At 37.4% G+C, this 26,099-nt stretch overlaps 1 protein-coding gene across 1 annotated transcript; it reads right to left on the reverse strand.

Moving 5' to 3' along the window:
- Nucleotides 1-1,034: 1,034 nt before the first annotated feature.
- Nucleotides 1,035-25,800, reverse strand: pou1f1 (POU class 1 homeobox 1). Its single transcript, XM_088352541.1, has 8 exons — nt 25,724-25,800; nt 25,445-25,605; nt 21,842-22,006; nt 20,487-20,585; nt 6,233-6,496; nt 4,256-4,420; nt 4,122-4,182; nt 1,035-4,052 (listed from the first exon to the last, which is right to left on the reverse strand). Exons 2-8 carry the CDS (start codon nt 25,578-25,580, stop codon nt 3,818-3,820), a joined length of 1,125 nt encoding a protein of 374 aa, XP_088208667.1. The 5' UTR covers nt 25,581-25,605; nt 25,724-25,800; the 3' UTR covers nt 1,035-3,817.
- Between the last annotated feature and the right edge of the window lie 299 nt (nt 25,801-26,099).

The raw sequence follows: 26,099 nt of genomic DNA on the forward strand, positions 1-26,099 counted from the left end.
AGTTCGATTTTGTATTGTGTGGACCTTTTTCCGATTACAGGACATTACTGCAGGGCTTCTTTCCGCTGCTACCGGAATGTGGTAGCGCTGTGAGAAGTCACCCAGCATCCACCCTGAAGAAGAAATCCCGCTTCCTCTTACTAGTTTGTGTGTGAACATTCTATACTGTATCTCCAGCGCGCTAAGAACATTTGACATTTTTATTGTTTAATATCTCGTTCATCCATTCAATATGGTTGGTGTAAAGCGTAAAGAAGAGGGGTGGCGTTTCATTTGAAACGAAAGTGGAATAAGAAACCATGATGCGGTTGAGAAAATGGTTGGAATGCTTTTTTTCAGCCACTTTTTACCACAGAAGAGGAAGTCGCCTAACTTTTGAAGCCCATCTTCCTAAAGTAAGTTCAACCTAACCTTTTTTATCCTTTATAGACAATATTATTTTATGAAATGTTTATTTTTTTGTACAAAACAATACAGGTTACTTATACAAGCCCTAAACATAATTATATAAAGCTTAAACATACTAAATATAGCACACTACAAAAAAGGTCAACATTCTTATGTAGGAACAATGGTTCTATAACATTTTTTGGCTAAATCAGTTGTCACCATTGTGGTAAAACACTTGGGTTGCCTTGTGGACACCTTCCTAAAATAGCTCACCAGTGAATGGTCATGGTGACTTTCTAGGAAATGTTGTTTCTAACTGGCGTCAGGTTTTTAGTAGATGACTGAGCCTATTCGAACCCTACGTTTAATAATGACTTCCTAGTAATGGTTAAAACATAAGCGCTTTCAAAAAATGTGCATCAAACTGGCAGCCCTTTGCGCTTATCAGAAAAAGAAAGGAGTACTCGTTTTAAAAAGGTGAGGGACCCCTCAGATACATTATCTGTACTAGGGCAAGCATATTTTTGCGGCCGTGTATGACTTTGGAAAACAGGAGGTGGCGCTCTTGTCCCACTTGACCGGTGCTAATAACCACGTCCACTCCTATCGTTTGGTCCTATATTGGTGAGTATTTAATCTGCTCAGTTTAGAAAATAGAAAAGGCAAGAATAGATCGAAAATAACCAAACATTTTCGATATGTTCGACATGTTTTTATTCTTCACAAAACATGAAATAGAAAAGCAAATGTTTGGTTAGACGGCATTTAAAAATAAATTAACGTAATGTCAATTTGGTACCAAATTGCTTCGGACAAGAAAACTTCAATTATATTAAATTTCACCCCGTAAATAAAATCAGTCTTATAGGAATTTACACTACATCTAAATAAATACATCATAGGACAACACAAGTTAAACAGGTGAAAGGAGAGCGTGGTTAATTTCACGGGACATTGTGTATTATTTAAAAAAAAAGAAAATTAATTCAATTTTAAAAAATTAGACTATATCATACGAATATGTTTAAAAAAGAAAAAGAAAAGAAATACTCTCAAATCGAGAAATATGTGTTTATTTTACATAAGATGAGGCTCACCGAGAGGGAGCTGACATGAGTGTTAGCCATCTTGCTCCCAAAGCTAGCCCCAAAACTAAAAATCTTGTGGAAGGCTGGGCAAAAAAAAACAAGAAAATGGTGCGGTGTGTTAGTAGTACTTTGTATTCTTTCTTGTGCTTTGTAGAACTTGTATTTGGTAGAACTACACAATACAGTGACATCTAGTGGTTAGATTACACAGTTTCCATTTGAGTTCTAGTCACAAATGCAGTGGCTTGCAAAACTTTGGCCACATTTCAGACTTCAAACATAAAGATATAAAACTAATTTATTGAGAAGAATCAACAATAAGTGGGACACAATCATGAAGTGGAACACACTTTATTGGATATTTTAAACTTTTTTCATCAAATTAAAAACTAAAAAGTGGGTGTGCAAAATTATTCAGCTCCATTGAGTTAATACTTTGTAGCGCCACCTTTTGCTGGGATTACAGCTGCAAGTCGCTCGGGGTATGTCTCTATCAGTTTTGCACATCGAGAAACTGATATTTTTGCCCATTCCTCCTTGGATAACAGCCCGAGCTCAGTGAGGTTGGATAGAAAGCGTTTGTGAACAGGAGTTTTCATTTCTTTCCACAGATTCTCAATTGAATTGAGGTCTGGACTTTTACTTGGCCATTCTAACACCTTGATATGTTTTTGGGTGAACCATTCCATTGTAGCTTTTGCTTTATGTTTCTGATCATTGTCTTGTTGGAGGACAACTCACCGTCCCAGTCTCGGGTCTTTTGCGGACTCTATCCCGAATGGTCCTGCATTTGGCTCCATCCATCTTCCCATCAATTTTACCCATCTTCCCTGTCCCTGCTGAAGAAAAGCAGGCCGTAACCATGATGCTGGCACCACCATGTTTGACTGTGCGGATGGTGTGTTGAGGGTGATGAGCTGTGCTGCTTTTAAGCCAAACATAACGTCTTGCATTGTTGCCAAAAAGTTCGATTTTGGTCTCAAACTACCAGAGCACCCTCTTCCACCTGTTTGGTGAGTCTCCCAGGTGGCTTGTGGCAAACATTAAACTGGAATTTTTATGGATATCTTTAAGAAATGGCTTCCTATATGCCACTCTTCCATAAAGGCCAGATTTGTGCACTATACGACTGAATGTTGTCCAATCGACAGATTCTCCCACCTCAGCTGTAGACCTCTGCAGTTCATCCAGAGTGATCATGGGCCTCTTGGCTGCATCATTGTTTTCCTTGTATGAGCTGAAAGTTTAGGGGGACGGCCCAATCTTTGTAGATTTGCAGTGGTCTGATACTCCTCCCATTTCAATATTATTGTTTGCACAGTGCTCCTTGGAATGCTTTAAATCCAGTATCTCGGACCTTCCTGGTGTGTTCCTTGTTCCTCATGATACTCTCTGCGCTTTAAACAGACCTCTGAAACCATCACAGTGCAGGTGCATTTAATCAAAGACTTGATTACACCCCGGTGGATTCCATTTATCACCGTTCGTCATTTAGATCAACATTGAATCATCCAGAGATCCTCACTGAACTTCTGGACAGTTTGCTGCACTGAAAGTACAGGGGCTGAATAATTTTTGCACACCCACCTTTTGTTTTTTTATTTGTTAAAACGTTTAAAATATCCAATAAAGTGTGTTCCAATTCATGATTTTGTCCCACTTATTGTTGGTGCCTCACAAGAAATTACGATTTTATATCTTTTTGTTTGAAGTCTGAAATGTGGCAAAAGGTCACAAAGTTCAAGGGGGCCAAACAGTTTCGCAAGGCACTGTATATCTCAAAAATAAATAAATAAAGGAACTGCACACACATGCACAAATACAGACACAAGTTCAGCAAACATCTACAACTATTCAATTTGAATCGGGATAAAACATTTTTTTTTTTCAAATGACAGATGGAGCAAGCTTAAGAAAAAAGCGAAAAACGATCATCCATAACCAGGATTGGGTAGGGTTACTTTAACTTGATTACTTTCAATTACTTTTGGATAACTCCAATACCAAATATGTTAATAAAATACAAAAGAAACGAAATATGAATAAAATTATGACTCACAACACGTGGTAAGCTTTCTCTTCTGGCTTTGATCTCTTTTATCTCCGGAAAAACTAACATAAAATGCGACAGAAACAAAATGAAAATAAATCCAAACAGCTTGCCAACATCATTTTTGCCGTTCCATGTGTTCTGTTACTCCCCAAGCCTGCACAAAATTTAGTCATTTTGTTCATATTTAGTTTCTTTTGTCTTTTATTAGCATATTTGGTATTGGAGTAATTCAAAAGTAATTGAAAGTAATCCAGTTAAAATAACCCTACCCAACCCTGTCCATAACTTATATAATCGGCCGATGACTTTTACTCATCTGGCTCATGCAGTTTGTGCTAAGTTTGGCCAAGCAGGAACTGAGGCTGGTCTTGACCCTTTTTTCCCTCTGCCGCCTGTTACAGAACCACACTCTGACCACCTCCTTCTCCAGGTGAAGGCCTTTCGCAATCCGGGCTATTTCCTGAGAAGATGGCTTGCTCTTTTCTGCAAAGCTATGCTCTAATGCCTCCTTGGCGCCCAGGCTGCAACAGGTAAAGAACACTTTAAAAACTGCAGTCACACAAGTCTGTTAAAGAAAAAAAACACCTCACCTGATAGTCGTTCTCCTTTTCCTCTTCCGTTCGTTAAGTCCGATTTTATCGTTGTTCAGAGCTAGGGGGGAGACGTTCGCAGGGTTTTTAAAAAGATTGCACCGGGAACGGGAGGAATCGGCGTCGGGCCTCACCTCGGGCGAGCTCGGCCTCGTCCAACCACTTGGCGAGAATGGCTTTGAGTTTGCAGGCGTTTTTGAAGCTGAGCTGCAGGTTTTCAAAGCGGCAGATGGTCGTCTGGCTGAACTCGGAACCGTGCACGGCGGCCAGGGCCTCGCCCACGTTGGTCTGTGTGTAGCCTGGCCAGGGCGCACAGAGAAGAACGGAACCATTGAAAATAAGCTCTGCTGAGAAATTTTGCGGAGTGAACCGGGAATTCATAGCCGCAGTGTGTAATATTTGACTAGAACAGTGTTTTTCAACCAGTGCGCCGGGCAGGGTTCCCTCTAAGCTGCGCGCGTGCGCAATTGCGCACTGCTCGCACATTCTCAGCGCACAAGAAAATCATAATAATAATAATAATAATAATAATTTCCTTGTATTGTCATTCTGTGTAACAATGTACACAGAACGAAATGTCGATTACACCTGACCCGTTGTAGCGAGCCGATGCAGCCGCAGCCAACAGAGGGCGCCGCCGACCACTTTTTAAGTCTTAGGAATGACTCGGCCGGGGCGCGAACCACCGACCTCCCAGTCTCAAAGCGGGCGCCTTACCATCTAGGCTACTGAGCTGGTCTTGCCAGCGCACAAAAATGAGGGCTCAAAATTACTAATTAAGAAGCGATTTAAGTCAAAGTTACAGTGCATGAAGGTAAGAATACACGGGTTCCCCTGACGTTGTGTCCTAAATGCGGTATTTTGAAGTCGAGTCGAAGTGGAACGAAGTTGAGTAAAGTTAGTAGAGAACTGGCTTCTTCGGCTCGGCTCACTAAAAGGAACCGGCTATTTCGGGTCCTAAACGGCTCTTCAGGTTGTTTTTGCTTCTTTAATCCCAACATGACCAAATTTTATGTAAAATTATGCACACAATGACTTAAAGGAAGGGGGGAATAGAACAAAAAAGACAAATGAAAAAGTAGTGAAAAGCTGAGAAAAAAAGAAACAAAAGGAAGAGGAAAAAAGACAGAAAAAAAGAAAAGAAAGAAATGTAGGAAAAAAGTAACAGCTCGGAAAAATAAACACAATGAGATTTTTTTTTAAAGGGATTTAAAAAAAAACACGGAAAAAAAGAATAAAAAGTTTGTGTTGCATTCAAATAATTTCCAATTTTATCAAGTGAGTCTTGTTGCCAACATTGTACTTCCACTAAAAAATGTGATTAAGTACAGTTCTGTATCTTACAACCGACTAAATAAGCCCCCTAAAATGTTAATATTATGCAACAAAGGGAATAAAAAGAAATGGATATCTTGTGAAAGAATTGTAAGAACAACCGACGTTTGTAGGCCGTAAAAATAATTTTGCATTGCCGGAATCTCAGCAAAATGTAACTTGATGTCAAGATTTGGACATGTTTGATAATTAATTATCTTGCCACACTTGGGATTATGGTTGCTCACTGTTGTTTCAAGCGTTGCTCACCGACTTTGTGTGAACGCTCAGACCGGTGGAAAATTAGAGGAAACATTGGTGCTGGGGCACACTAATGTGCCGCTGGAATTTGCCCAATTTTATCTTTCCCAAAAAAATCAGGCCATTATTCAGTATTTTTGCTTTCTTCAGACGAGGAACTGTAATAGTCATCCTTATCAGTAGGTGGCAGTAGATTTTTATTTACTTTTTATATACTAATTATCTGCTCATGAGGTAGCACACTACATTTAAAAACTCAATTTGTTTAACAAAGCGGTCTAAGATTGCACTGTAAAAAATAAAAACATAAAGCACACCTTTTTTTTAATTTTAAATATTTATTTTCTTTTTATATAGTAATTATCTGCTTATGAGGTAGTACAGTGAAATATTTGACATAACTTCATGGATTTCTATTAATTTTTGTTTGCTCCCTTTCATTTTAATGCAAATTTGATTTTTATTTAGTTATTTATTTTTAAATGAAATGTGCAATTTGAAAGTGGGCGTGTGACAGTCTATCAGATAACCCTCACCGAGCTTGATCCTCCTTATCTTAAAGTCGTTGGCAAACATTTCCAGCTCTTGTATCTGCGGGGAGTCCATGGCGGGGGTGTCCTCCATCTCCCGGATGCTCTTTTTCTGGATGTTGACTTTCATGTCGCCCACGGCGAGGCCCCCCGGGGCCTCGTCGGTTAGCAGGAGGGCCGAGGGCAGCGTGGAGAAACCGTGACTCAAAGCGCACGAGCTGCCACTCAACCCCGGATCCGGGAACTTGTATAAGCACGGCGTCAGGGAACCTGGACATGGGGAGACAAGATAAAGATAAAAGTGGGGAAAGCAGCATGCTTATTTTAGCCAATTTCAATGAATGAATAAGTTTTAAAGAATTAAGTCCAACACTGTCCTCTTGCATCTCAGCGAAAACGATAACTTTGTCTCCTACAAAGTAAAAGTTTGAACTTTTGAATTTAACCTGCCGAACGCTTACTTTTTATAGGGGCCAGCTGTAAAAGTTCATGAGGCACTTCCGAGCAGTGAAATTACTCCACTTTTTGCCCTTAGTTTTTGATCTTTTTTTAAAGAGAAAAAAAACCGGGGTGAATATCAGTACCATGTATTGGTGCCCTTTTGTGCCTTTCATTTTCTTTTTTTGGAATAAAGGGATTTTATGTGCTACAAATATCAATCCCAGATATCATTTTTGATAGAGCTCAGCATTGTGTTGGTATTAATATTTTAAAAAGTCCTATAGATCATCCTTTTTATTAATTATTATTATCCCCGCCCCCTCCGCATTGAGGGGGAGGTAAAATCTAGTAAAATATCACAAATACAAGAAAAAATACATTAATAACTGAATTGCACACAAAAATAATAACATTAGGAATCAACAATAATAATATTTCTTAATATATCTTAAATATTAATACTTTTATTTATACTATTGTTTATTATGAGTTATGACTATAATATTATATATAATCATTTTGTTATTAACGATCATTTGTATTACTATACTGTATGTATTTTATGACGTAATGTAGTTTTTAAATCCATATTTTCTCATTCTATCTTGTATTTTAATATTTGTCTTCATTTTTTCCCCTCTCAATGCTTTCGTGTTTTCACAGCAAAAAAGTCCTATTCAAAATAAGGGGGAGAAATAAGAAATATGTTTAAGACCAGGAGATCATCGCTATAACTTTTCAAAAAATGTACCAATGCAATGCAGAATTCCCTCAATATTGATATTTATTAATATTACTATTTTAACTTTAGATAACAATATGAACATATTTGATTTGCAATGTGTTTTATATTTCATAAAAAAAATGTGAAGTTTTTAAAGGATTATCAAGTGATATTAAGAATTTTTTTAGCATATACAAATATAAAATTTCTTTTCTGTATTTCAAAAAATAAAAATGAGTAAAATAATGCCTAACCAAAGCAACATTATTTGCTGAAGGAGTGAACAAATATCACTTGAAATTTGTTTTGATATCCTGGAAGCTGGAATACCTCATGTGCGGTCCCTTCTCAAGGTTTCTTCCTTTTCCTCATGTTGAGGTTTTTGGGTATTTCCTTGCCCTCGTGTAGATTTTAGATCAGGGGATGGTGTTATAATTGTCTGTAGTTTGTAAGAGTCTGTGGTCTCTGCAGCCCGTTGAGACTCCTTGTGATTAAGGGCTATACAAATAAACATGACTTGACTTTCTTTATCCTACCATAATATTATTCTGTTGAATTCTAACTTCAGCTTTTTGTTGCAAAAACGTCTCATTGAGAGGGGGCAACTGTATGTTTCTATTAATAATCTATTGAAAATGCATTGCCAGTTAAACAGGTGTCATACTCCATTCATCGGTAGGGACATTGATATACATTTCTAGCACACTCATTTTGATAACATTTTACTACAGCTCCACCTTCAAGAATTCTTCAAGAGTTTTTTGAGCACAGACACCTTCCAAAGGTGATCAATATTTGATCAGTATTGCATCAGTGTCGGGGAGCCGTCCATTGACAAGCATCCGACAAGACATTTGACTCCCACTAGTCACATTTTTCATGTCTTGTCTGACCCTGCATCATAGATGGCCGGAATGATGAAATATTGTATGAGCACAATCGTTCACATTGTTTGCAATCGGGAGCAATAGTTCGGCCGTTACAATTTTCATATCGCAACATGACGCATTTTTTCCTGTATTTAAGTCAAGTTTGGTTGGTTAAAATCAACCGCTAACAACATACAGTATATTTATTGTCCATCCATTATCTGCACCGCTTATCCTCAGTAGGGTCGCGGGGCTGCTGGAGCCCATTTCAGTTGTCTTCGGGCAGTGGGCAGGGGACACTCTGACCTGGTTGCCAGCTTGTCGCAGGGCACACAGGGACAGACAATTCGCTCGCTCATTCACACCAAGGGACAATTTGAACCGGCCAATAAACCTGACATGCATGTTTTTGGAATGTGGGAAGAAAACCACACAAGCACGGGGAGAACATGCAAACTCCACACAGGAAAGTTTGATCTTATGACCTCAGAACTGTGCCACACATGCGCTAACCACTGCCCTGCTGTGCTGCTCATTATATTTATTATTTAGCACTTAATTTCTCTCATTATAAACATTACACTGAATCTTTATTTGTTTTAAGTTCAATGTTTAAAATCTTTAACTAAAAAGCTCAGACTAAAGTCACAAGAGTGCTTTGGTGCCTTGTTTGTAGTAAAGAAAGGTTTCTGAAGTCATCAGGTCAAGGCCGTTAAACGAGTATATTCTCTCCTCGAACATTAATTAATTTTTTCATCTATTAAACTCTCTGTTTCCATTTATTTATGTCTTTCTGTCTGCTTGTCCATTTATTATCTAGCTGTTTCCATCTATTCTCCAGCTATCTACATTTTAGAGTGATTTCTATGGTTAACTAGCTAGACTGCTAGCTATAGCTATCCAGAAATCTAGCGATTATAAAAATAAAATTGGGCAAATTCCAGCTGCACACTAGACAAGGTCACACTAGTGATAAACACTGATCTAAAGCATAGTTAGTTAGCTAGTGAACTAGCCAGTGAGGCACATACATATCTGGAAAGCTCTGTAAAGCTATAGATGGGGTCCATAAATAGTGTTTTTTAGTAGTTAGCTATCGGGACAGTATGTCCACGAGATGGATAAATGACACATAGATTGCTAGCTAAAACATACGCTATCTAGATACATAGATTGTAAGATAAGCTTGTGAGCTAAACTAGCTAGACTGCTAGCTATAGCTATACAGCAATCTAGCGATTATCTTACAAAAAATCAGGCCATTATTCTTTATTTTTGCTATCTTCAGACGAACTGTAATAGTCATCCAAATCAGTAGGTGGCAGTAGGTTTTTATATACTAATTATCTGCTCATCAGGTAGCACAGTGCATATAATAATTTGTTTAACAAAGCGGTTTAAGATTGCACTACAAAAACTAAAAAGATAAATAAAGCACATCATTCTTTTTATTTTAAGTATTATTTTCTTCTTTTTATATACTAAATATCTGCTTATGAGATAGTAAAGTGAGATATTTGACATAACTTCAATTTCAAACATTTTCGACGCACCGTGTGCCTCAGAACTTTTTTTTATAAATAAAATTGTACCTTCGTTCAAAAAGGGTTGATAAACACTGCTTTAGATAACCATCTACGTAATAATTATCTAGCTATCTTGTTATCGCGATTAGTAGAGAGCTAGTTAGCAAGTTTTAGTGAGCTTTTTGTATGTCTAGTTGACTAGCTAGTTTGCTACCCAGATAGCTAGCCAGCAATGTTTTTCATTAGCAATCTAGCTAATGTATATCCAGCAAGCTCTCTGTCGAGATTTGTACAGAGTTAGCTAGCAAGCTTAATACAGATTTCTGTATGGATTGTTCACAAGCCTGTTCACTACCCAGCTAGCTAGTGAAGTTATATACTTTTTTTATACGCTGTTTTATTCCACTTATACTCAAAAATACTTGTCATAAGTTTGACCTCAGCCTTGAGTGTGTTTCTTAAGGAAGGTGTCCAAACCCCTTTGCTTTGGAATGTGTCTTTGATTTCCGTCTGTGCAGATAGGTCATCACCCTACCCCCAAGGCGAGGTGATAACAATGACTTATCACCCTCCTCCCATTCTTATACCATGGTTGAGAAATTTGCATTGACGATGGCGCGGACCAATCAGCCAGAGGCTTGGTCATGGGGCGTGAACATTTCATCGGCAGGAATTACAACAGAGGAACACCCGGAAACCCCCTCGTCTTTCTACACACGATTGTAATTGGCAAGGAAGAAAGATGTGTTTAACTCTTTGATTCGGCAAATGAATTAATATGTGGGCAATACTCGGCTCGATAACTTCTCCTACTTTTGGGCATGCTTCAACTGTAAGGGTTTGGACAAGACATGTGAAGTGTCTTCGGAGTCAGATTTCAGTTTAGGAAATGTTAAAACCTTACACTATCAAGCTATGTTTTAACTAGGAATCTAGCTATGAGCTATCCAGTTAGCTAGCGTACATTATTATTATTATATTACTTATTTAATTGCTTAACACTGACACTTCCTAAATACAGGGATGTGATTTTACCGCTAATTCGCGGAATTCCGCTTTTTTTTATCTCCAAAAATAAAAATTAAAAATTTCCGATTTTTTTAAGTGGTAAAAAATCCGATTTCGTCTCTACAGCATTCCATTTTAGTGTTTCCGTAACTGATTGGTTGAAGTCTCCGTGTTGACCAATAAACGCGCTTGTTGTAAAGGCATAGGAGTATGCCATTGTTCATTTCTCACACGTTTTTGCCGGGTGTTTAAAGAAAGATGTCTGTGATCGAACGCAAAGATGCTCCGCGAGTTAAAGAAATTGATAAGATCGTAAAAAACAAGTTTCGATGGGACTGGTTAGAGGAGGACTTATCTACAAATGTTGGAAAGAAGACTGTGACGAATTTGTTCAGTGACTTTATTCGGAAGATCGATCGTGCCGGGAAAGCGCTTTGCATTTGGTGCCATGATACCATTGACTATGGTGGGAGAGGTTTCAAAGCTCTTGAAAGTCACGCAAAGAGCAAAAAAACACGTGAAAGAACTCCAGTCAAGAGCAACAAATTATTCCATCGCTGGAAGTTTCGGTGCCCAAACGAAAACTCCAAAACTTTACGGCCTCCATCCCTTATTGACATCACAATCGGAAGCGGTATTAGAGAGACGTGATCCACCCCAACAACCTGTACCAGTTGCTGATAGAGTTGTGAATTTTGAGGTAGGTGGTAAACTTTTCAAATTTATTTGACAGTTTTCCCCTTTTTTTCGAAAATATTATAACGTAATAAAAATGGCCATAAATATTTCATAGATTTTCATGTGTACATTACACCAACACTTTACTGTAGGGCCTATAATTATTGTATTTTCATTTATCAAATATTCGGATACGCTGCTATTAAAAAGAATTAATTATAACATTTAAAATATGATTTAGGAAATTTAAAAATATTATTAAGCCTATAAGTAATAAAAATTATTGTCAGTATTTATATTTTTTAAATTAAGTACTTGTATGATATTCTAGCATGAACCCCAAAGCATGCAGAATGGACATAGCCACATACAGTTCTATCCAGACTGTGAAATATGCCCTAAGAGCAAGAAAGACCACCTCTGTCAGCCATTTTGGAAGGAAAGACATTCTGATGGATCCTGTGCAGTCCAAACTGTGCCTAAATCTGAGGACATCCTCCAAAAGGTACAGGGAGGAGAAGGATGCAGAAGCAGCTATGTTGTCTGCAAAAGGAACAGAACTTGCTGTGAAACAGGACACCCAAATGAGCAAGGCTGCCTCAAGAAGAACCATCAAAGCTGCACAGAAGCAGGCTAGAAAGACCCATTCCAAAGCAATGAAGTCTAGGAGGAAGTAGTGTTTGTGTCATGTGAATGGATTGTGCTCAAGAATGAACACTTGTATATTCCTGTAAATATGTTGAATGTTTTAATGAGTAGAACATAGAAAACAATATTTGTGATATTAAGTGATGTTATAATTCATCTAGAATGTGACAGAAAATATAAATTTCAGAACTTTGAATGAATTTCATGTTTCTGCATGGCCAGTGATTTAGTAGTTCATTGTGTATGCACATGACTCCGACAGATAACATCTTCTGCTATAACAAAGACATTTGTGGTATGTTCTAATATGAGTTACTTTTCATTTGGTCATGATACAATTATTTGTTCATGAAATTTGAACTCTTCAACATGATTTATGTGTTAACTTAGTAATCACATTAGTTAGATATGATTATATTCTCAGTGATAGTTTTTAAAAGCAAAGGCAGTCCAATGTTTTTTAATGTGACTGATTTTGAGTTGACTTACACTGTAATTTTATATGGGATAGTTTTTATTGAAAATACATTGAAAATTTATGCTGTTGTTTTGTCTATTTCTTTGTCATCTGAGTGCATTGAAAGTACTTAAAAACACGGAAAACCCATGAGCTCCGGGGGGCTTCGCCCCACTTGTCCCTCCACCAGGGCACTGCCCTGGACCTAGCTGGGTGCCCGCGGCCCCCAGACCCCCGGCTAATTTTCAGATAATTTCACTTTGGTCAAATCACATCCCTGTAAATGGTTGTTTTTGTTGTTGACTGAAAGGCAGCAACAACAATCCCAGAAAAAAATAGTAAACATGCATTAGATAATGCAACAATGTAGAAAGTATCACTCAAGTATTGACTATTCAACCTAACTGATATTAACTATACACGGCAACAATATACAGTATGTGCATCGCCTTAATAATTTAATATTTTTTCTCTCTCAGCGCATTAAACCTGAAATCTTTTTTATTACTTTTTTCTCTTTACTGAGGCTACCGCTCCTCCTCTGAGCCCTGAAATGGAACGATAAGCGTGTACTCAATATGTCCTCTTTTCTTTGATCTTTTTCCTTTTTCTTCACTTGGCTTCCTGCGATGCCGAAGGCTTGTAAGACATAACGTCGGCGCCGTGAAGAAAGTGAATTTGGGATCTTTTGATCATGTCATCGATCGTCTTCTTTTTTGGGGAGAGGATTGGGTATTGTGTTTTATTTCAAATCTCATCTTATCTGTCTATCTATCTCTATCTATCTATCGATCTATCTATCTCTATCTATCTATCGATCTAGTGTATATCTACTTACAGTATCTATCTATTTACTGTATCTATTTACTGTATCTATACATCAACCGATCTATCTATCTCTGTCTATCTAGTGTATCTAGAGTATCTATCTATCTACTTACAGTATCTATTTACTGTATCTGTCTATCTATCTAGAGTATCTAGTGTATCTAGAGTATCTATCATCTATCTACTTACAGTATCTATCCATCTATGTATGTATTTACTATATCTATCCATCTATCTATGTATCTATTTACTGTATCCATCCATCTATCTATGTATCTATTTACTGTATCCATCCATCTATCTATCGATTTACAGTATCTATCCATCTATCTATCTACTTACAGTATCTCTCTCCCTCTATATCTATCTGCCTTCAGTATCTATCTCTCTCTCTTTATCTCTCTGTCTCTCTATCTCTATCTCTATAACTAGCTCTGTCTATACTTCAGAGAACTTTCTATATTGCTAATTACCTCGCAAGTTCAATATTGAAGACGGTACTATACAAACAAGTGTTATATATATATATATATATATATATATATATATATATAATCTGTGTGTGAACCGTGTGAGCTACGATAAATGTTTTCATATTTTCATAACCCAGAGCTTCAAAAGAAGTTTTATAACGCCTCAGGAAAAAAGTATAAAAAGCTTGCCTTCGTGTTTGCGTGTGTTCGTGTTTCTTGTTTTCCCAATATCTATCATTAAGCCCTTCAGTTCTTTTTTTGTGTTTTTATACCTTCAACCCACAATATCGTGATAGTTATGATATCGTAGGTCGTCATTGCAATATAGACATCGTATTGAATTTATGTCTAAAAAAAGGATATTACTAAGGTTTTTTCACATTCATTTATAACACTTTTAATTTATAAAATATTTTGTTTTGACTTTGATCTGTCTGTCTGTCTGCTAGCTAGTTATAGAGATCGCTCGTGAGCTACTGGAAGCATTCTATATAGCTAAGCATGTAGTTTGTTACAAATATTGTTATCTACCTAACTTTTTGCTCTCAAGCCACCTATTAGCTTTTCTGCTAGTTAGCGTACTGTCCTTTTATCTAGTTAGTGGCTAAATTTCAGAAATGTTGGCACATTTTGCAAATGTCTTATGTAAAGCCTCTCAACTCTCTCTTTGGGTATTTCCGACAATAGAGGCCACCTTTGTGATATTGGGATAATTATAATATATCGATATTTGGATAGTATTTTATTGTGATTTTTAGATATTGATACTGTCATGATTACCGATGTGATTCTCCTGTGCCTGCTCATTTGGCACCAAACGCTGCGGGCTCTGATTGGCTCCCTGTCCCTACTTTAACCCAGTCCTGTCAATCCCCTGTGGTCAGTCCATCTGCGAACCTCTGTTTATACAAGGCAAGCCTTTTTTGACCCTGACTCCCGCCTGTCCTGTTTTTGCTCCCGTTTGTCTCCGGCTACGACCTGTTTTGAATCCCAACCACGTCTGCTCACCCGTCCTGGCTCACGACTCGTTTCCGACTCCGGCCATGCTTTTGCTCTCCCTTTCCCGGCTACCGACATGTTTTTCCGTCATCGCTCGCAACGGAAGATCCACTTCCGTATTCGGATCACAATCCGAGTGCCAGAACGACTTGCTTCCCGCGTCCAGTGAGCATCGGATCACGGGCGCTGCCCTTCCTCTTACTTTCAATAAAATTGTGAAAAAACATTACGCGATTGGGTCCACCCTGTGTGCTGGTCGTGGCAGTTACATCCTTTACAGAAAACAAAATAGAACCATCAATCCCAAAAATATTACTTTACATTTTCTCTTTTGAATGAGTTATTTAAAATTCAACTATTTGCTGGAAATTCAGTGCAAAAATAGATTTATTGCAATGAAAACAATTTATTCTATTCCCAAAAGCACAATTTTAGAAAGCTTACTTTACAGATATCAAAATAGGCCAAAATACTGCATCATCATTACTTCAAAAGCACAAATCTGTGTTCTCCCGAGTATCTGAATTCAAACATTTTTTTTCAACTTTGCACTAGTTTCCATTAACTCCCTTTGGAGACAAAGGTCGTCTCAATTTTGAAGCTCGACCCTCCACTTCCATCTTTTGGAAGTGAGAAAAAAAGTAATGTTGGCTTTTGCTGAGTGTTGTTCATCTTGTAGACGTGAACCAGTCAAGATTAAATTATTCATAATCCATTAAAAAGAAATGCTAATAAATAAAGAGTGATGATGTTTGAAGTCCTCTTTTGCATCAAGGTCGCCAGCAACAACAACAACAAAACATTTGAAGCCTGCAACTTCAATTTGTAGGACGCATCAGGGTCAATTTGTTACGTAAACCCGAATTTGAATGTGTTTCTGACCTTAGACTTCTTTCAAATGCAGTCCTTCAATTGCTACGCCCATCAAATTCTTAATATTCTTATTATCCCCCTGAAAAGCTCCAAACAAATTCATTTGTTGCATATTTGTTTTTGATGATGGTGTACGATGTATTATTCGTATTCAGGCTTTGGCTACAGGGAGCGTAACAATTCATAGGGTTATTCCACCCTCGTTTTCATTCGGCCGCTTCAGTTAATATTTACACGTCTCTGCCACGAGAATCAATGTTATTACCTCTTCGGCAAATGTTAATTGCGCGCGACCTCTATCTTTGGTCGCCATGCCACCTGCTCCGCGTGGTTATATCATCTGAATTCCATTTAAAACGAAAAGGGGATTTTTTTTGGCTAGCTTAACAGTTATCTATTTACTTTTCTGGCCTTGCTAGTTATCTTTGTAATTCTCTGGCTATGCCAGTGAAGGGTTTTGTACATTTGACTATAAAGGATTTTATACGATCGAATACAAATTACATTTAATGTAAAAGATATTCCCTGGCTGGGCTGTGGTGCGATGTTAGGGCACCCTGATGGAAAATGTTGTTTACAGGAACGGCGGTAACGGGACGTAAGTCTGATAAGATAATCAGCACATACAGACGCAGAAAGGCCCTGATGGCGTAGAAACGCTCAGTGTGTTATTCCAGACATCGCGACGCTTTTCGACGAGGTGGTGAAGCCCAGGGGGGGCTTCCTTGGCACGCCCGTGGGAGTAGTCGGCACGCCATTATGCGGGGAGGAAATGGCCAATAGGAGAGAGCTAAAGGACATGAGAAAAAGGCTTCCCACAGACGCCAATGACACTAATCCGTCCGTTTTCGATGGAGTGCATTAAGTTAAATTGTTAATGAAATTAAATCTGCCCCTGTGTGATAATGTCGGCTTCCTGCTCATCTTTTCCCTCAAGAAACGAGCGCGCATAAATTGTTGGGTGAATGCAGGTTGTGTTTGGTTAATGGAGTCAGATAACTAATTTGAACAATTTGGTAAACGGTACGTTTTAATATTAAGTCCAAACACCAGTTATGTATTAAATTATCTGGCTGTGCTAGTTATCTTTCTAGCTATTTTGTTATGCTCGTCATCTATCTAGTCATTGGATATGCTAGTTATCTAGCTAATTATGGCTGTGCTATCTGTCTGTTTGTCTATCTGTTCTTCTATCTGTCCCGCTAGCTAGGTTAGTTATATATTTTGATCTCTGGCAATACTATCTATCTCACTGGCTATGCAAGCTATTGTAGACCTATTGTATATGAAGTATACCAGCTTTTACCGAAACTGGATATTTTCAATGCAGGTCACAGGTTTAGACTAATCTCAGGAATTTAAAGCGAAGGAACACAGTTAAGCCTGATGTCAACAAACCATAAGACTAAGGTGCGAAAAAAACTGAACTGAAACGTTGAGGATTGGCTAAAAACAACAATGTGCAAACGATGACAAGCAGAAAACTGAAGTTACGGTTTCCTGTTGAACTATACAACGCCTCAAAAAAGGTATAAAATCTTGCTTCAAAATGGCATGGAGAGAATATTGCTAGGATTGTCCAATTGAAGACTTGTATTCCGGTGGTCCCCAGAATATATTCTGCCAATAAAAACTTCTCAAGAAGCTGTTCATTTCTAGCCTCTTCATTTAACAACATTCTCCTCACCCAACATTCTACGAACACGCGTAGGACAAGTTCAGATTTCTCGATCATTCTTCGCTATCAATCTATCTTTCTGGCTATGCTAGGTATCAAGCTATCTTTATGTCCATACAAGCTATTTATTCAGGTTTCTGGGTATAGCTGCTATTGGTTTAGCTCTCTGGCTTAGTATTCTTGATACATCCTTCAATTTGTGATATTACCGCTATTGAGGGATTGACACCTAAAAATGTGGCCTTGTATTTTATTTCTAGTACAGAACACACAACTAGATGAATTTCCCAAAAGTTTGACAGGCATTTTTTACTGATTATGTAACAACAATTATGGCACCCGAGGCCAGGTATCGCCCTGATACGGATAGCTTGTATCGGTGTTTACTTATACTTAAATAGTATCATGATTACCGATGTGAATCACTGGTGCCCGCTCCTTTGGTGCCAACTGCTTCGGACTCTGATTGGCTCCCTGTCCCTATTTAAACCCACTCCTAGCTGTCCACTTTTGTCAGTCCGTCAACGAACCTCTGCCCTGCAAGACGTGGGTTCTGACTCGGTTCTGTTGCCTTTTGGTATTTCCTGTCCGGTATTGTTCCCGTTTATTTTGTCGGTTCCCAGTTTTTTTCCCGTCTATTTTTGGCCTGTTTATTATTCTCTGCAGTTTTCGTTCCTGTCTAGTTTGTCCTTTTTAATTTCGATATCCTGTTTCTATATCAATCCTGTCTGTCCCATCCTGTCCGGTAGCGACCCCATCTGTCGGATATCTGCTCGAGCAATTGGTGTCGATGTTGTCAGTCTCTGGCTTCCTGTCTTTCCACGCCAGACCACTGCCTAACTTGCATGACTCCCCATTTCCCGTAAAATAAAAGATTGTGTGAGAAGGTCACGCATTTGGGTCCTGATCCTGTTCCGGTGCATGACAAATAGATAAATAAAAAACATTCCATTCTAATAAAATGTAGTTCATTAAAGCAGAATGCTTTAAATATTTGGTGTTATCTCATCTCATCAGCTGCACCATTTATCCTCAGTTGGGTCGTGGGGGTGCTGGAGCCCATCCCAGCAATCATCGGGCAGTGGGCAGGGACACCCTGAACTGGTTGCCAGCCAATCGCAGGGCACACAGGGACAGACAACCCGCTCGCTCGTTCACAACTGGGGACAATTTGGACCGGCCAATCCACCTGAAATGCATGTCTTTGGAATGTGGGAGGAAACCGGAGTGCCCGGAGGAAACCCACGCAAGCACGGGGAGAACATACAAACTCCGCACAGGAAGTCCAGTAGCTGGATTTGAACCCACCCAGGAGGTTCCCAAGACCTTAGAACTGTGCCGCACACGCGCTAACCACTGCACCGCTGTGCTGCCTATTTGGTGTTATATCTAAGATTATATTATTTATCATTCAGGTTTCTAAGATTTTAACATTTTGAATATTGAGGTATTCCACTTTTTTTTAACCGCTATCCCTCCAGGTTCCTAAGTGTTATTATTTTCTCTGTTTCTTCCCTTTTTAATGTAAAAGCAAAACGAGCAATGCTGACTCACAACACCCACGACAGTCTACACAGGCACGCAACTGGAAATAACACAATGTTTGGCAATGAAATAAAGACTCCAAATATTGTTTGGAACAAAAAAAAATGTTTTGTTGGTTCTCGTCAAATTTCTAAACATAGCGGTGTACTCTTTTGCACCGGGGGGACAATTCAATAACAAACTGTTGTTTATAAGGCACATATAAGACGTAAAAAAAAGTCATTTCCTAAAACTGTCTTCAGATCTCAAACACACTAAAATTGACATTTTACCCTCAGGCCTTGCAAGGTTTTATCACTTTCCCAACTTTTGTTATATGCAAAGGGTCAGAAATTCTTCTAGCCGTAATTCTGTTTGACCAAAGTGGTCCGATCTGCGCCGTAGTGGGAATGGTCACCGATGAATTTGAACCTCGTTTGATAAAGAATCCCTCAGTATTAACTCAGTGGGCAAATCCATTAATATAAACACATATTTTCGCTATTTGTGATTCTACTTGTTAAATCAATGTTATATGAATGTTTTTTTTCTTTTTAAATGCACAAAAATGTAATTCCCCTTCGCTTGTTCAGCAAGAGGGTATCTAAACGTCTTCATTCATTGGCTTGACTTTAAAAAGCTCCTTTGTGTCAAGGGTACCATGGTGCCCAATTAGCCGCACCCGTGTGTGTGTGTGTGTGTCACGGTTGCCATGGCGCCCAATTGGCCCTGCCTGTGTGGCACCAGCTGCAGCTTGTTGACAGATTGGCTCCCTGTCAGTATTTAAACTCTGTCCTGTCAGTCCCCTTTTGTCGGTCCATCTGCGAATCTGTGTTTTTACACGGCAAGCCCTGTTTCGCCTGTCCTGTGTTTTTGATCCTGTTTGTTTCCCGCGAAGATCTGTTTGATCTCGACCACGTCTGCTCTCCCGTGCGCCTTATATATGGTTCAATATTGAGTCGCAATGTCTCGCATCTATGGCAAGCAGCCGCCGACTAGATTTTCCCCGGTAGGCGAAATAGTCCGCAGTATATGCTCGGATAGATTTTACGGTGTTTTATTTCATTAACAATGTGTCAATCATCATTTGAATCGGTCATTATTGGCTAAAGTTATTTCGGCGGTAAAGGAGGCGGGTCCTTTTTAGCATTTACAGGCTCGACTTATACAGTGAAGAAAATAAGTATTTGAACACCTTGCAATTTTTCTATTTCTCCCACTTAGAAATAATGGGTGGGTCTGGATCACACAAATAAATTGTTAAAAAATCATGCATTGTGATTTCTGGAGTTTTCTTTTTAGTTTATCTTTCTCACAGTGAACATGCACCTACGGTGAAAATTTCAGACCTCTGCGTGATTTCTAAGAGGGAGAAATAGCAAAATAGCAGGGTGTTCAAATACTTATTTTCTTTACTCTATATGTATTTTCCTTCTCAATTATGCACTGTCGGCTGGCGCGACTTATATTTCGGAGAGACTCATAGTCCAAAAAATAAGTTCTTTTAGAACAAATGACGGAACGGGACGATTACCTTGCAGCGGGTTTGCAGCGCTGACCATATTGGGCGGGGGCACGCCACAAGTTTGTAGAATGCAAGTCTGAGAAATACTTGCAGAGAGCATCTCCTGAGCTGCAAGATAGACACATACTATAAAATAGCCTGGAGAACAGTGGAAACTCTCCCCCCACTCATTGTTTCCAATCATTCTAGCTATAGCTAAGCAAAAAGACATTCTGTGACTTGGTTTTTCTCGATATTGTAGGAATTATGTGTGGTGGTTTAATACACTCAAAGTGTTTGTATTTTGTAACAAACAGTGGATCTATTTTTTAAATGAATATTAAGTGTTTATTTATGTTTTTCATTTTCTTCAAATCTTTTAATTTTTTAAGTCTTCTTTTTCTGTAGTTACTCATTTTTTTAATTCTATCGTAGTATTGTTATTTTAGTTTTTGTTTCAGATATTTTGTTTTGGTTTATTATAAGCATGTAAATGATTCATTTTATTTTAATTAAATTGTTACTGGATAATTTTTGTTTTGTTGGTATTATATCATTGTTTATATTTGTCATGTTTTTATTTTTGTATTCATATATTTGTATTATTGCATTCTTACAATTATGAATATATGGATATTTACATTTTGTTGTTACTTTTGGGATTTTTTAATGATTTATATTTTAATCTTAATATTTGTTTTATTAAAATAGGTAGAAATAAGTAATAAAAATAATACTGACTATTTAACAACATCAAACTACTGGAAATTATTTGTATTTTTATTGGTATTATTTTTCTGTTTGTATTTCTATTTCAATTGATGTATTTTTATTGCTTTTATTGTTATAAATTTGATTATATTATTATTATTATTGTTATATTATTATTTATAATTTGATTTTCTTCTTACTCTTAGGATTTTTGATGAATTATATATTAATATCCATAAAATAGGAAGTCAAATAGCAATAACATAATCCTGCCTATTTTTTGTGAAATATTTAACATCAAAGTACAATATATATGTATATATATATATATATATATATATACATACTTTTTTTTTTTTTTTTTTTTTTTTTTTTATAAACAGGTTGCCATGTTGCTTTTAGGTCCTTTTCTTACTATAGGAAATGACAAAACCTGTAAATCACAATAATCTGAATTATTATTATCATTATCATTGTTTTATTGTAATCAATGATTAATTGTCATCTATAAACATGTTACCAAACACACTGTTTACTTTTTTAGGTTTTGTAAGAGAACAGTCCCTTTAAACTTCTTAAAAAAACAACATTTTTAGGTTACATTTATTTAGAAATGTCACAAGGTTAGCACTGATAATATTGCTAATCCCGTATTAAGCAGTATCCCAACCTACCTGCCATGATGCCATAAGTGGCCTGCTGGTTGCTGTAATGGCAAGGGGTGATGGAGGGATAATGGAGTGCAGGAGGGCTGTTGGCCAGCGGGCTTCCCAGGGAGGACGAGGACAGATGCATTTGGGATCGCTTGGACGGATGACCGACAGAAAGGCCGGATGACACTAAAGGGAAAAAACGGTAAAATGACAAATTATTCCTAAATTTGAATCATTTGCACATAAAAAGGAAATTAAATGTATATGAATAAAACAACCAGACTTTTAAGTTTAATATTTGTGAATAGTGTATGTATGCAATTCAAGTGAGAACCTCGAGAGCCAGGGTGGCAGAATTGGGTTAAAAAAAATGGCCGAAGGGCCAATCTAATTATTTAATTTATAACAAATATACATGCAAAAATCTACATATTACATTTCTTTATATTGGTTTTTAATTGATTGCACTTACAGTTAAAGCTAAATAATATATTAGCTCCCTGTTTTAGCACTGCATTTCATATTTAGTTTTGTAGTATTACTGTAGTTGCAACTTTTAGTATATTTGTATTATTTCTGCAGTGACATTTTGTAGTATTTCTGTAGTATGTTTATAGTACTACTGTAGTTTTCTTTTTATAGTATTTGTGTAGTAATTCCATAATAGTATTTTTGTATAGTATTTCCATTGTATAGTTTTTTTTGTAGTATATCTATAGTATTTTGTACTATTACTGTATTTGTATTTTTTGAGTATTTCTGGTTATATTTTAATTGTAGTGTCTTATTACTCTAGTGGTATTTTTTTAGTATTTCCATAGTAGTATTTTTGTAGTAATTCCATAGTATTCCATAATATTTTTAGTATATCTGTAGTATTACTGTACAGTAGTTGTATTTCTGTAGTATTTCTGCTGTAATATTTCTGTAGTAGGATTTTTGTAGTATTTCTGGAGTATTCTTGTAATATTTCTATTGTAATATTTCTGCAGTAGTATTTATGTAGTAATTCCATAGTATTTCCATAATAATTATTTTTTTAGTATATCTGTAGTATTACTATAGTTGTATTTCCGTTGTGTTTCTGCTGTAATATTTCCGTAATCGTATTTATGTAGTATTCTTGTAGTATTTCCATTGTAATATTTCTGCAATAATATTTTTGTAGTATTTCTGTCATTATTTTTGCTGTAGTATTTTTTGTAAGAGTATTACTGGGGTGGTATTTTTGTAATATTTCTGTAAAAGTATTTTTGAAGTATTTCCACACTACTAGTTTTTTAGTATTTATATATGTTTTCTTTGGTATTTGTAGAGGTATAATAGTATTCCTGTAATAGTATTTTTATAATAGTATTTATATTGTATTTTTTCTTCCCAGAATGAAAGAAAACTAATATATCACCCTCTTGTTTATGAGCACTAAAATTGATGTTATGTTGTGCAGTATTTTTGTAGTAATTTTGCAGTATTTCTGAAGTAGTATTTTTGTTGTAGACACATGAAGGACAATTGGGACAGAGTTGGCAACGAATAATATTGTTTATTAGTTGTACTTTACTACTATACATAATACCATAATATTTTTTACCATTTTCGTTTGGTGGGCCGGATGAAAAAGCCTGGCGGGTCGCATTTGGCCTGCGGGCCATAGTTTGCCCACCCCTGCTAACAGGTTAATGCAAATAAGAAAAAAATAGAATGAAATAACAAAATTATAAATAAATCATTAAAATGGGGTAAAAATTTGCAATGTATAATCTAATTTATCATTCTACAAAAAAATCCTTAAAGGGACAGCGTGTGATATTAAGTACCTCCTGTTGGTACAAAAACTTTAATTCAGTAAAACCAAAACAAAAAAAAACTCGATTTGAATACTTGGCAAAAACAATCAACTATCATACCAATATTAATTTTTATAAAAAATAATCGGTTGAAAAATTTGTATTTTTTTTTATATAGTGGAATCCATACCTAGCAATTTTTGTCATGTTTGTCTAGAATCTTGCTGCTAAGCTGTGCTCATTTGGCACTGTTTTTTGTTCGAATTAGACAATACAGTTTCATTAGTGGACAAATATTACACTATGGGGCTTTAAAATCAATTTTTAAAGAGCAGACCCAAGATAATGGATCGCTGTTGCACGGATGCTGTTCATTTTAGGCAGAAAGAACAGATTAAAAAAGAACCAGCGCACTTGACACAAATTTGCTCTCTCGGTCTCAGCTCTCAGCGATAGTTGACTAGGGATAATGGATTGTGGACAAAACAGTTCATTTTGCCAGGCCACAATGACAAACTAAAGTGGCCTATACCAGAAAAAAATATTAGCTCTACTCTCAGGAATATTCGACCGGAGATAAATGATCCCGGCCAAAACTGTGCGTTTAATTTGGGGTGAGCCAGAATGGCACACCTTGTTATACATGTTATAAACAGTAGGTGCCTTCTGTCCGTCCCTCCTCGCCGCAATATGGGATCGAGGATAATAGATTGTGGCCACAAGAGTGCAGTTCACTTTTGAGTAGACAAGAAAGGCAAAAAATGCACTCTGCTGGTCTCCACTTGCAGCTATAAGCAATTGGGGATAATGGATTGATCTGCAATGCACTGCTGAGGCTTCAAAGTACAAATTATAAAGGGATTACAGAATACAGTACACCACGGGTGGGAAAACTAAAGCCCGCAGGCTGCATGCGACCCAGCAGGCTTTTTAAACTGGCCCGCTGAACGAAAATCGTCAAAATATAATACACAATATATAAAGGTAAATAAAGTCCATCAAGTACTACTAATTTAAAATGTTATTTTTGTGCCAGCTGTCTCCTTATTGTCCCTTTGTATGTCTACTGCAAAAACAACTACTACAGTAATGTACAAAAATACTACAAAATTACTACCAAACTAAGTATCACATTTTAGTGATTGAAAACATGGACCTGATACATCATTTTGCATTAATTCTGAAAGTAAAGAAAATACTCAAGAAGTACTACCAAAACACTACTACAATAATACTATAATACTACAATACTACTGCAGAAATACTACGACAGAAATGCTACAAAAATACAACAAGAGCAATACTCCCAAAATGCTATGAAAATACTACTATGGAAATACCACAAAAATTCTACACCAGAAATCCCACAACGATCCTACAACAGAAATACAACCAAAATCTTAACACAGAAATACTACCAAAATCCTACCATGGAAATACCTTAAAAATCGTACTAGAGGAAAAACTACTAAGATTCTACAACATACATGGGCAGGGGACACCCCGAACTGCTTGCCAGCCAATCAATATATATATATATATATATATATATATATACATATATATAAATCTTTAAAAATTAATGTATTGTGATTTCTGGATTTTTCTTTTTAGTTTATCTCTCACAGTGGACATGCACCTCCTATGATTATTTCCGACCCCTCCGTGATTTTTCAGTGGGAAAAATAGCAAAAAAGCTAGGTGTTCAAATACTTATTTGATACGTACTTAATAAATACTCCATTTGCATGACTGAAAATACATCATTGCTGTATTTTTTTATGGTATGATCAAAACAAACTTTTGGCAAAAGATGAGTCTGATTTTTCAGACTTACCTGCAGAGACCATGCTGTGTCCGTGTGAGGTGCTTGGCAGGCAGTCCCCGGCAGAGTTGTGGTGCATGAAAATTGGCACGGCGGAATCTCCTGCCAGAGGCGCAAAAGTGTCGCCAGGAAACACCTGGGACGCCATTTGGCTTCAAAAACACGCCCGCAACCTGTCAAGTCATGGCCTTTTTCAGATGATTTTTCTCCTTTCCTAATTTTTCATATTCCCTGCTTGACATGCCACATGTTCTGGCTTTTTTCCCCCCTTTCTGAAGGTGAACCGCTCACCTCAAATGAAACATCGAAGAAAGTTTGACATCTATTCCCTCACTCTTCAATCTTATCAACAGGTGAGTGAAAGTCCGTCATCCCCCCTGGAGACTTTGCATCCTCCTGCAGGTATTTATACCACTCCTCCACCTGACCAATCCCACCCCAGGCCCCCTGTCCCTCACACACACACACACACACACCCTCACGCCGCATCTTTCACATCCACCAGCAGCCACCAATCCCTCGCCAGCGCCGTTATTGTGTTTTTTCCGAAGCTGCTTTTGCGTTATCCCGTCCCCAAATCCGGGATTAAGGTACAGGGCGCTCTGAGAAACCCGATCTAGCTTTCTCGACGGTGCCGAGTCCGCTTCGGCTAATGAAGGGGTTCGGG

This window comes from Urocampus carinirostris, chromosome 14, assembly GCF_059441175.1.
Source record: "Urocampus carinirostris isolate Australia breed hairy pipefish chromosome 14, RoL_Ucar_1.0, whole genome shotgun sequence".
Classification (NCBI taxonomy): Eukaryota; Metazoa; Chordata; class Actinopteri; order Syngnathiformes; family Syngnathidae; genus Urocampus; species Urocampus carinirostris.